The 12,377-nt window shown below is 51.4% G+C and overlaps 1 protein-coding gene across 1 annotated transcript in view; it reads right to left on the minus strand.

Annotated features, from left to right (window-relative positions):
- The window catches only part of Strc (stereocilin), a 17,675-nt gene extending 6,563 nt beyond the window's left edge, over positions 1–11,112 (minus strand). Inside the window, exons 1-18 of the mRNA XM_021192293.1 lie at positions 10,977–11,112; positions 9,179–9,964; positions 9,069–9,093; positions 6,826–8,203; positions 5,898–5,960; positions 5,692–5,802; positions 5,383–5,549; positions 5,067–5,253; positions 4,853–4,968; positions 4,475–4,607; positions 3,744–3,926; positions 3,438–3,476; positions 3,096–3,263; positions 2,878–2,943; positions 2,305–2,424; positions 1,849–1,907; positions 1,064–1,187; positions 842–954 (exon numbers count right to left, since the gene is read on the minus strand). Of these exons, the coding sequence (XP_021047952.1) occupies positions 842–954; positions 1,064–1,187; positions 1,849–1,907; positions 2,305–2,424; positions 2,878–2,943; positions 3,096–3,263; positions 3,438–3,476; positions 3,744–3,926; positions 4,475–4,607; positions 4,853–4,968; positions 5,067–5,253; positions 5,383–5,549; positions 5,692–5,802; positions 5,898–5,960; positions 6,826–8,203; positions 9,069–9,093; positions 9,179–9,964; positions 10,977–11,034 (3,896 nt within the window). The 5' untranslated portion in view covers positions 11,035–11,112. The remainder of the gene's footprint in view (positions 1–841; positions 955–1,063; positions 1,188–1,848; positions 1,908–2,304; positions 2,425–2,877; positions 2,944–3,095; positions 3,264–3,437; positions 3,477–3,743; positions 3,927–4,474; positions 4,608–4,852; positions 4,969–5,066; positions 5,254–5,382; positions 5,550–5,691; positions 5,803–5,897; positions 5,961–6,825; positions 8,204–9,068; positions 9,094–9,178; positions 9,965–10,976) is intronic.
- Positions 11,113–12,377: the final 1,265 nt, after the last annotated feature.

Raw genomic sequence — 12,377 nt, forward strand, 5'->3', positions numbered from 1 at the left:
AAAAAAAAAAAAACCTAAAATATGAAGAACAAACATGCCAAGTGAGAGTGTGGTGGCACATGACTTTAACCCCAGCACTTTGGAGTCAGAGACAAGTGGATCTCAAGAGTTCGAGGCCAGCCTGGTCTATACAGTGAGTTTCAAGCCAGCAAGAGCTACGCAACACAGTGAGATCCTTTTAAAAAGATACTCATAAACTAGAATGTCTGGGATGGAGGAGCCTTAGCCTGCCTACTCTTCTCACTCCAACTCATGCGTGAATTGGCTATCATCCCTTCTATGGGACCATTCACCTTAGATCTGAATAGTATAAATGATCAGAAACTCGCTACTTCAATTGTATTACATTGTGCAAAAAAAAAAATCTGATTGTTTACCTTATTAATCCTAGTCTTGCCTCCATAGACCACTCATAAATAAGCCTGTACACTTTTTACTGGTTACCTTCTCTGGGATCTGAGGGCTCTGAAACACACTCTATTCCTCATCCCCATCCACTCCTCTGAACATATTGAAAATACGGTGCTCTAATCAGATTACAACCCTCTAAGACATAAATAGACCATTTCCTCCTTTATTTACTACACATCCATTAATGTAACCTAGATCTTTCCTACATTCGCCTGATGGCGACAGTGCAGTATTGGCTTCCCCGTACCAGGGTCATTCTTGGGAACAAATGGACTCACAAAACGACTTTGAATGAGTCCTGTTTGGGGCTGTATATGACGTTAGGGAAGCACTAGACAGAAAGCTACCTCTTCTGGGTATTTCCCAAGTGGGGAGCTTCTGCTCCAAGGTGAGTGTCCCAAGGTCCCCGCATCTCCAAGCATGCACTTACGGCAAGTCCAGGAGTAGCTTTGTGTCAAGCTCACTCAGTTCCGGCCCTAAGGTGGTCAGCTCCGGCTCTGGCATTGTCATCCTCCGCTGTAGCTCTGTCCAGATACAGGCCCGCTAAGAGGTATAGGGTAGAGAAAGCAGGGTCAAACAGAACTGAGCATGGCCCCCGGGGTTCTGAACCAGGGGTCCAAGCCTCCCACTAGTACCTACATCACCCTCTCACCAGGCTCTCTCGAACACCAGTGGGCAGCTGGTAGAGCATGTGTACCACATCAAGAAAGTCAACCATTGAGCTGATCTGCTGCAGAAACTCACAGGACATGCCTCCTGCCAAGTTGCCCAGAGCCCTGTGCACGGGTGGGAGGGAAGATGCTCTTTAACACATGTTCTGGCCTGCCTGATCCTCAATACCGGCATTCTCAGCACAAAGGCAGATATGCTCACTGATAGTCGTCTACAGCTTGTGAAATGTTTGTACATAGATAACATCATTAGCGTTCCATAACATCCTCACTGTTGAGCAGTGAGAAAATAAGGGATATTCTTGACACCAGCCTACTAAAAGTAAGTTGAGACTAGAGCTATGTCTTCAGGTTCCAAAGCCCCTGGTTCTTTTACTGTAGGTGTAAGTAAAGTGATACGGACTTCTTTCTCTAGTGGCTCTAAAGTCACCTTGAATTAAATTAAGAACACCAAGTGACTATTGAGACTTTCCACCGGGCCAAGTGATGTGTTAAAGCTCTTGTGTGCCTTGATCTTGTTCGGTCTTCACTAGCACTCTGTTTGAATTCTTATATAAAAGAAACAGATCTGAGGCTTAGAGTGACTAAGAGACTTGACTCTTGGTAGTGGGGTGTGACACGGGTCTAAGTTTTCTGAGTCCCACAGCAATAACTGGATAGCTGGGCACTGTGGCAGGGTAGGAAGAGCACAAGAAAGTGCTTAAGAATAGCAATAACAGAAGTAATGCCAGCTCAGCTGAACCAACTGTCCAACACGGCTACTCACTGCAGATTCCTCAGGGTCAGGTTGGTAGGCACTTGCATCTTCTTCCAGAGAAACTGTGCCTATAAATAAACAAAGAGAGAAGAACTTCCCAGGGGAGGTACTGTACTGAGGGCCTCAGAAGGGAGCCTGGGGCTCTATTTCTCTACTTTGTGATTCAAGATTCCTACCACCCCCTCCCCTTTCCCAAAGCCCTACTCTCTTCTGATCCTAATAACAAGGAGGAAGGAGGGAAGGAGAAAAGAAGGGAGGGAGAGAAGAAGTGGGAGGGAGGGAGAGAGAGAGAAAGAGAGAGAGAGAGAGAGAGAGAGAGAGAGAGAGAGAGAGAGAGAGAGAGAGAGAGCGCAGTGAAGCAGTGAAGCAGTGAAGCAGTGGTAGGGATAAGGTATCAAAGTAAGGTCTGAATAAAGGAAGCAGAGAAGACAGAGGGTGAGATCTAAGGGCAGAAAAAAGAGTTACCTGTTGCTCAGACCAAGGCAGCTGCCTATAGAGTCTTCGGTTTGCCAGTAGAGCAGCAGCGTCCAGTTGTAGCAGCTTTAATGGGAGCAGGGGAAGCAGGCAGTCTGGCCAAGTGGTGGGCTGCAGGCAGTGACAGGCAGTGTGGTGATGGGCCAGAGGGTCTGCACTAGCCCTCAGAGAAGGGCAGAAAGGGATCAAAGCTAGGATGGGGTGGAATGGCACCTGCCATTGCAGCAAGGACTACTTAGGTGTCCCCACAGCTCTGGCTGCTGTGGCTGTATTGTGCTATTAGACACCTGATGAGCAGAAGGCCCATAGCTTCTCTCAGCCTCAGTCTTTTCATCAGAACGCAGGAGGTTGACCTGGATGGCCTCGGCCTTTTGGGTTTGACATTGTGAGATAATGGGAGCATGCTGCTCTGCATCAGGAACTGGGATCCTATCACTATCTGTGTGGGCACAGAGCTAACCTGAACTTTCAGAGCCACTGCAGGGTGAGTGTGTGAGGCAACACCAGCCAGATGAGACCACCCAGAACATGGAGAGGTGCTCAGTCCGGAAATCCCACACATACCTGACCAGGAATGCACACAGCTGGGCCGGCACCTGCTGCGCCCATATTTTTAACACCATCTTTTACCTGCACAAGAATTAACAGTGTGTATGTGGGGGGGGTCTATGTAAGTGTGTGTGTGTGTGTGTGTGTGTGTGTGTGTGTGTGTGTGTCTGCTCCCTGGAAACAAAGATGTCTATCCCCTATATCCCACTCTTGTTTTCTCCCTGTCCTCATACCCGAAAGGTTTGCAGCAGAGCTGCAATCTGGCAAGCTGAAAGCCTTGACAGTTCAGGGCCCAGGCAGGAACAAGCGCCAACCAGGACTCTCTTAGGGATGGCCTGGAGTGTCTGGGGGCTGAGACCTGGCAGGAGAGGGTGCAGGGAGCAGAGCTCCTCCAGGGACAGCTGAGAAACAAGAGAGACAAGAGGTCTGAAGAAGAGGGGCAGGACGTTAGAGAGGAAAATAAAATAGGGCCGTAGCCATGAGGGGTGCTGAGAGGGAGGAGAGGGCCAATACAGGAGCCATGGAACTGGGGTACAGAGCCCTCTGGGAGACCCTGAGAATTTCCTGCTACTTACATCATGCCTAGGAAGGAGCCTTCCAAACAGCAGAACAGCCTGTGATGGGATGGAACAGGAACACTTCTCAGGCCCCAGCAGCCAAGTCTCAAACTGATCCCTGGACCTGCCCTCTAAAGCTTCCGGTTCCCTCTCAGCCACCACAAGGAACGACCTGTCTGGGGGTCCCTCAGGAGCTGAGAGAGGGTGAGGAGGCATGCCTTGACATAGGGTTCACCTTCAGTGCTTACCCGGGTAAAGAAGGCGGTGATAGCATCTCCACATAGGGTTCCCACGATTGGGGCTTCAGAGAGTATGTGAGCTCACCTGGGCAGGCGTGACACTGGCTCCCTGTAGGGCAGGGAGCATGGCTCTAAGCTGGGTCTCTGAGAGCTCCTGCAGGAAGCGGAGGCCCAGCTGGGGAAAGAGAGGTGCCCAGACCCTCAGCTCCCGGGGGCTTAAGACAGTTCCTCCAGATGAACGCAACACTCCCAGAAGTTCATATGCCACCTGTAACAAAGGAAGGCTTAGAACTGGGGAGAGAATACAGCTGTGCCCAGGACTGCTTTTCTAAATGCACGTCTGGATTTATCGGGGCTTGAGCTAGTACTTGGAACCAGGCATAGGACCAGAGTAGAACAGGTTCAAGATCACCAGAGTTGGGGTGGGGGTATGCTGGAGAGATGGCTCCGCAGTTAAGAGCACTGACTGCTCTTCCGAAGGTCCTGAGTTAAAATCCCAGCAACCACGTGGTGGCTCACAACCATCCATAATGAGATCTGATGCCCTCTTCTGGGGTGTCTGAAGACAGCTACAGTGTACTCACATATAATAAATAAATAAATCTTTAAAATAAAATCACAAAGGGTATATATGATAGGATAGAGATAGGAAACAGAGGTAAGAGGTGAGAATGACTAGGCCCTCAAGGATAGAGGTGACAGGGAGTCCACACCACTGTGCTTGAGCTTGCTTGTTCAGCGCAATCGGGCAAGTCACTCACACACACAGTCCCTAGGGGAATCTGGAATCTTTCAGATTTGTAGCAAAGGGCTCACCCGTCCTTCTGGGCTGAGGGTCCCATTGGCCGCACATTCCAGCAGGCCCTGTTCTACAGGCCCCATTGGATCGCTCAAGGGCACCAGACTCTGCAGCTCCTCAGGGCTCAGGAAACAGGCGAGGGACCCAAGCCTGAAGGAGGCATGCAGTTGGCCTTGATGTGGTTCCAGATAAGTACCCAGGCACCAACCATTTGGTACATAGAGTAGGCATTTAAACTAAACTAGGAAATGTGAGCACCATGTATCGGTTTCCCTCTCAGAGCCCCTAGCTTGCCAGGGCCCCCTCGTCCTCCATCGCTCTTCCTTTCTGCGATAGCAGCCCTGCTTCTGTATATCTCCACGCTGGTCAGTCATTGATCCACCACAGCCACTCACCTGAGCACCTGCTCCTCCCCATCCTCCATGCTCTGGTTTACTAGGCTACGAAGCACATGTCGGGCGTGTCCGGGCCCAAGACCTGCTACTGGCCAGCTATCCTCCAGGGCCTGGATCTGAGATGGGGAAGGAGAGGTGGGGTGATGGTGAGATGGGGACCCCATAGGACACCCCACTAGGAGACGGTTCTATCAGATAATGATGATTCTCCTACCTGGTGAGGGCTGAGCTGGAGAAAGCTCTCCAGGGGCAGATGGGGAAGCAGAGGCAGGGCTGCCCACAGCAGCTCCTGGGGCCAATCAGGCACTTCTCCAAACAGTTCAGGGGCCAGCAGTCGTTTTGCCAGGGCCTCCTTCTGTTCAGGCTTCATTCCTGAGCTGTGATCCCGGATGGCAGCCAGGCTAAGGAGAGTAACAGGTCTTAGCATTTTTCTGACATCCTCTCTGCTGTAGTCTTGTCGCTGTGGACAGGAAGGAGAGTCTCCCTGAAAGGGACCTCTCTGTAGGCGGGTGGGCTTGAATAGTGCTTACACACTGTCGTTGGCCAAAAGGGACGGTGGGAAGCGCATGAGGTCAGGGACAGCCAGGAAGGGGATGAGCGGTGACAGGTCGATGAAGAGTTGGGAGGTGAGGCGTGGGTACCGCTGGAGCAGCAAGGCTGTCAGGCGGCCCATGGCCTGCTCCTCGGACGGTTGAACCTGCAGGAACAGAGAAATGGATGCTGCCTCCGAGCTTACTCAGTATCTTCGGCCATCCTTCTTTGGGGTTCCTCTTTTCTCTGAAGCAAATCCCAGAATGCTAAGGATCTGAGTCCCTTTGATCCTTATATTCTTGCCCCACCTTCAGCTTAGCCCAGGAACGAAGCATGAGCGTCAGGAAGCCCTGTGCAGCCTCCATCTCTGCTGAAAGCACAAGCTGCTGAAGGGCTTCTGGAGGCATGCGCAGGTAGGCCTAGATGCAGGAGGCAATGGTGAGTGCTCAGCGGCTAGCTGGCCCAAGCCGTGGCAGGCAGGCAGCTGCCCATGTGCCCTCCCCACACCTGCTACCTTCACCAGGGTCCTCAGGGCCCAAACGCTCTTCTCTCTCTGGAGTAGATCCCACAGTACAGGCTGGCGAGGAGAAAACACGGGGAGAGGGCTGTCTCTCCATCTTCCTAGGTCTTCCCCAGGCACTTTAACTCAGCTTCGTGAGGATGCTTGCGCGCCCTTCATCTGAAGCTGGGATGTGCATCTCTTCAGATGGCAGCCCCCATTAAATCTGGGACCACGTCCTATCTTCTCCTGTACTCCAGCGCCAAATACGGGTAGGCCTGAACCAAACCCCAAATCACTCGAATCCCGTTCCACTCAATCTCGGGCTTGAAAAAGTGGCCCTAACATGAGCTAACAAATCTCACAAAGTGCCTTTTACATAACAGGCATTTGATGAATCGATTATGAAATGCAACATTTTAAGTTCCTTTGGCATCCAGAGAAGAATCTACAGTGCAGGAAAGCATTACTCGCCCCAAGATGACAGTAATTTATGCAACAGTTGAAGCTAACCAGGCTTCTGGCTTGCACTCCTTTTCAATCTCTCTCTCTTATTCTTACTTTCCAACCTACAATCCTCGCTGGATAGGGAGAGAATGAAAACTCTTTGCTTCCTGTAGCAGAACAGGGGAGAGTCAGCGAGTGAGAGAATCATGAGATGAAGTTTATTGCTTGCATGTTTATGTATCATGCACCAGGCTGAGCCCACAACACAGAACATTCCATATGGACTTTGCAACTACCCTAAAGCTATCATCTTGTTACACTCAGTTTATAGATGAGAAGACAGAATAACCTGCCTGCGGTTGGCAGCCCAAGCACATCAGGCTCTTGAGCTGTGTACTTAAATCACTTGGAGTACTACACTACTTCTCTACATTAGGGAAATTTCCTGGGGTCTCTTCCCTTGCTCCCAGGGCTTTCCCAGAGGCTGTTCACTCACGCTGAAGCAGGACAGAAGCTCCATCTTGCTCATACCAGAGCCGAGGCTGATGGAGGAGTCTAAGCCTGGTGGGGTTGGCTCTTCTCGCTGCAGGTACTCTCCGACCGTCCTCAGTACACTTCTCCTGCCCTCTGGGCGGAAGGCATCCCAGAATGAACAGTTGTCTGGGAGACTAGAGAGCAACAGGGCTCGACCTAACATCCCCTGCGTCTCGGCACCCCCAGTCCCTGGACCCAAGAGGAAGGTCAGTAGGCGCAGGAGGTAATGCAGGCGTGTGGGGTGGGCAAGGGCTGGCACGGAGGACTGACAGCGTGGCAACTGGGATAACATGCCAAGCAGAAAAGGACCAGGAGCCAGACAGAGTGGGGATGGTCCCAGAGGTGGCAGAGAGGGCAACAAGGGACCCAGCATGCCCTCTAGAAAGCAAGTATCATTTCCTCCACGACTAATTCTGCATTGGCCTGCTAGCCAAGCCCAGAAGGGAACCAAAGCTTCATACAGAGTGTCATTGGCACAGACCATGAGCAGGAAGCTGCCCCCATCTGGGCAGCGTTCCCCACAGGGTCCAATGCGGCATGGCGGAAAGTCAGTGGCATCCAAGGTGGGGCCCCGACACACATGCTGAACCCAAGCCTGGTTCCGCGGGGGAACAGCCTGCAGACTCTCCTCCACACACAAGCGTTCAGCCCACAGTGTCTCATTCTCCAGGAAACAGCCCCAGAATATTTCTGGGGTGAGGGGCACAGGGATCAGGCCTGGCGGGCAGTTAGTGGGGGGTGGGAGCAAGCCAGCACAGAGCTGCTTTACCAAGCGACGATTGGGGCCAGACAGGGCTGAAAATGAGAGGTTGCCGCAGATCATATCCAGAAATTGATCAGGAAACTGATCATGGCAGGCTTGGAGCCAACCTCGGGCACCTGGTGCCCACGAGACTGCGTACCATACAGCTGTCTGGCAGATGACAGCCGTGCTAGGAGGGGGTTGTGGGGTGGTAGGAGGGGGCCGCAGGGTGGCAGGAGGGGGCTGTGTAGTGTCAGGAATGGGCTGTGGGGTGGTAGGAGGGGGCCGCGGGGTGGTAGGAGGGGGCTGCGGGGTGGTAGGAGGGGGCCGCGGGGTGGCAGGCTTGATGTGCTGGCAGAGCAAGTAGATGGAGAAGTTGGAGATGCTGTAGGGTGGCTCTGGGCCTGAGTGGTTCTCGCAGAGGGCCTCCACAGAGATGGCTCGCCGCTGTCGAGGGCTGATGTGAGCCGCAGGCTGGGAAGCCCTGGGCAGAGGCACACCTCTGCTCAGACAGTGCAGGAGAGCAGGGGGTGGAGGTGGTGATCCAGATAGAAAACCCAGTGCTCGGGCGTCCCAAGAAAGGTTGTTCCGCATGCCCCTGGGTGCACAGAGAGGAGCAGGCAGGACAGGGGTCAGTTCACACTTCCTCCGGTTGAAGATTTTGACCCTAGCTCAGAGCTCTGCAGGGGCTTTTAGGCAAGCATAGGCTTTTTCCTCAGATAAGCTCCCTGAGAAGAAAGGTAGTACTGACCCGAGTACTAAGGCCGAGGAAAGGAGAGAAATCTATGCTTCCAAGGGACAGACTGCCTGGGACAGCCCACGCCTGCCCTCATTTCTTCCTTCTTCACCTGGCTTTGGGTAGCTTACACACGGCCCCCTATCCGGAAGTCATTAGGACAACCGACTATGTCTGTGCTCTGGCGTTATGGTACTGAGACAGAGGAGCGCAGTCGTGTCTCTGTGCCCCCAAGCTCACGTACACTAGCATGATATGCCTGATATTGTTCTAAGTGGTTTATACTTTGTCAAGTCTTTTTTCTTTTCTTTTCTGAGACAGGGTTTCTCTGTATAGCCCTGGCTGTCCTGAAACTTGCTCTGTAGACCAGGCTGGCCTCGAACTCAGAGATCCTCCTGCCTCTGCCTCCAGAGTGCTGCGATTAAAGGCCTGTGCCAACATGCCTAACTTTTCTCAACTCTTTGTATTCCTCACAACAACTCTGCAGTGGTAGTTACTTTGTTTTACCAATGGGGAAAGTGAGGCATATATCACATGTATGAGGTGTCCAAGGTCACATGACAACAAAGAAGGGGAGTTGAACACCAACCCAGACATCACACTCCAAAAACAATCCACACTCCTCCTCTTGTCTTCCTCCTGAGTAATGGGGGCTGGTACCTTCAGCACTCTGTCTACAGGTTGCTGAGACACAACTGCCCAGAACTGGAGGTCACCTGCTACTTACCATAAGAGCAGCTGTTGAAGGTTGCCTAGGAAGGAAAGAGCAAAGAAGAAAATGACCCCATCTCACTTTCTTCCCCGCTACATCCCGGCTCTTGCCCTGGCAGTACCCACCTCCCTGGCACTGCCCACTGGCATCAGGCTCTGGCTGTCCCATAATAGAAAAGACCTCATCTTGCAGAGAATGAGTGACTCGAAGTAGCCCCTCCTGGAAGGCAGCATAGAGGGGGGCCCCCACTGTGCGCAGCAGACCACCCCAAAGAGCCTCCTCAGAGCCCAACTCTCCTGCTGGGGTAAGCAAGGCCAGCAGACCCTGTAAAAAGTGAGGAGCTGGCTCGCTCCCATCAAGACCTGTGGCATTGGTCGGGTCCACACTGGGCTGCAGCTGCACCAGGGCCTGCCAGCGTGTACCCTCTAATAACAACATCAGAGAAGGCAACCAATCAGCAGCCAGGACACAGTCAGAAGGGCCATCACGGGTGCATGGGGGTCGCGTGGGGGCAGGGGGGCCTCCAGGAACTAACGTTCCCAACAATGCCTCTACAAGTCCACCCAGTACACCTGCCTGGTGCACCAAAAAGTCCCGGGGAGTCTGTTCCTGTCCCAGGAGTGCCAGCACATCTCCCAGAAGCCCTAGCATTGGCTCCCAGTCTGGGCTACCTCTCAGTGTCACGAGGAAATCATGGAGTCGAAGTGCAGGGGGCTGGAGAGGTGGGGGCTCTCCCACCGGTCCCTCCCCCATCCTCCCAAGCTGGAAGGATGAAGAAATGTTGGCCAGGAACACAGAGAACCGTGACTGGCTGAGGGAACGCTGAGGAGCTTGGTCCAGAATGTCGATGAACGACTTGAGAAGGGAGAGGCTGGTATCCAAAGACTGAGGCCCAGTAGGGGCCGAAGCCACTATAAGAGAGAGACAAGAGATCACTAAAGGAGAAAGGCCTAAAACCCAAACTAGCTTTTCCCCTGAGCACAATTCCCTGCTGGGATCTGAAGATGGATTGAGGCCATCCCTGCGGGTACCCTGCTTTCTGAAACCTTAGTGTCACCCACAGCAGCAATCTCTGCCCACTTCCTTGTCCCTTTAGTTTTTATCTGAACGGCTAACACTCACACTATTTATTACTTTATATGCTTTTTGAGACAAGGTTTCTATACATAATCTAGGCTGGACTCAACTCCCAGTCCTCTGCCTCAGAGTGCTGGGCTAACAGGCACAAGCCACCATATTCATCTACCATACACTCTTGTCTCATTAAAGGGGAAGGTGGACCAGTGAGGAGATGCCTAGCAGGTAAAAGCCTAGTGACCCGAGTTCAAATCCCAGAACCCATCTGGTGGAAGAGGAGAGACTGAAATCCTTGCCTCTACCTGTTTGCACACACATATTTAAAGAGAGGAAATCTCTCTCTCTCTCTCTCTCTCTCTCTCTCTCTCTCTCTCTCTCTCTCTCTCTCTCACACACACACACACACCAGTTTTAAAAGGAGGGCAAGGGCTGGAGAGATGGATTAGTGATTAATAGCAGAGTCTACTCTTTCAGAGACACTGAGTTCAATTCCCAGCAACTACATGGTGGCTCACATCCATCTGTAACAGAATCCAATGTCTTCCTCAGGCTTGCAGATATCTACATGAAGATAGAGTGCTCGCATACATAAAATAAAAAAGAAATAAATCTTTAAAAGAGGGGGAAGTTACACACACAAGTTTTTGTTTGTTTTTGTTTTTCTAGTTCGGCTGTCTAGGAACTAGCTGTGTAGACCAGGCTGGCCACTAACTCACAGATCCACCTGCCTCTGCCTCCCAAGTGCTGGGATTAAAGGTGTGTACCACCACTGCCCAAGTCACAAACACAGTTTTAAAGAGGGGAAAGGTTATTCGCCTTTATCCCGAGCCTACTCACTGTTCTCACCTTCCTGCGGCAGGAGCGACAGGAAAAGCAGCAGCTGGGGCTGGAGGCTCAGAGACATATTTCCAAGTGCACCCTGGGCCTAGAGGTGAGTTCTGGCCATCCTCACCTTGAAGGAACAGCCAGGTGAAGACTGGGCATTGTGGGCGGCCTGGGGTTCCTCTGACACTGTCCTGTGGTCTCTCAGGAAACAGTATCTGTAACCTGACATCACACCTGTCACCAGAGCCACTGAATACCTGATCCTCTGGCTTTGGGAGAAGGGTGTCCTTCTGTTAGAGGGACCAATGACAGGGGATCTTGGGGCCCTCAGAGTATTACCCAAGGAGACAGTGTGAGTTAGGAGCCAGAGAGAAGAAGGCAGCCTAAAAATATAATCTGGGGGTCTGTCAAAAAATGTGATCAAAGAAGGTACAAAAGAAATTTGAAAGACAGCGGAGATTTGAAGAATTTGAGAAATGAACTGGCAGCCAGCTGTGGGCAGGGAGGAGATATTGAGACAGATGTTTCAGGGCGGACTGTTTAGGAAGAGGAGAGCTATTATCTTAAACACACTGTCGAGAACCCCGCAATATCGGTGCTGAAGAGATGGCTCGGCGGCTAAGAGTGTATGCTGCTTTTGCAGATGGCTTAAGTTGAATTACCAGCACCTGAATTGGGTGGTTCAGAACTGCCTGTAACTCCAGCTCCAGGGGAATCTGATGTCTCTTGCCTCAGTGGGTGTCTGCACTTAACATGCCCATGCCTACACAGATACAACACACATACACACATAAAAATAAATCCTTAGAATCCTGCAATATTAAGAAGTAGACAGGACTTCACAAACCACAGAGGTAAACCCTTCAATTAACAGGTAAGGGGAGAGCCTCAGAGAGCTGTTACTTGGGCCGTGTAAACACTGCAGTTTCTTTTTCTCTTTCAAGTTAAAACTCTCTACACATGGAATCCTATTCATGGGTTAGAAAGATTTCATTCAATATAAGCTGGTCTGGCCAGAGTCTGGTCACCTCTTCTTGCATACAAAAACTTATGATGCAGGTCTAGGGGGATGGCTCAGCAGTTTAGAACCTGGGTTTGATTTCCAGACACTTCTGGAGTGTCTGAAGACAGCTACAGTGTACTTATGTATAATAATAAAAAAAAATTTAAAAATGGATAGTTTAGTCAAGGATGGCAGAGACTAATTCTCTGAAACATAAAACGCCCAGGCTGATAATAACTGTGGTAGAGTCCAATGGCCACGAATGTCTTGACCCAAATATCTGCTGACCAGGGTGAGTTGGCTTTTGTGCCAGCATGGTTGTCGTCGTCTTCGTCGTCGTCTTCTTCTTCTTCTGGATTTATCTATTTATTATATGTAAGTACACTGTAGCTGTCTTCAGACACTCCAGAAGAGGGAGT

The sequence above is a fragment of the Mus pahari genome, chromosome 3 (assembly GCF_900095145.1).
Source record: "Mus pahari chromosome 3, PAHARI_EIJ_v1.1, whole genome shotgun sequence".
Classification (NCBI taxonomy): domain Eukaryota; kingdom Metazoa; phylum Chordata; class Mammalia; order Rodentia; family Muridae; genus Mus; species Mus pahari.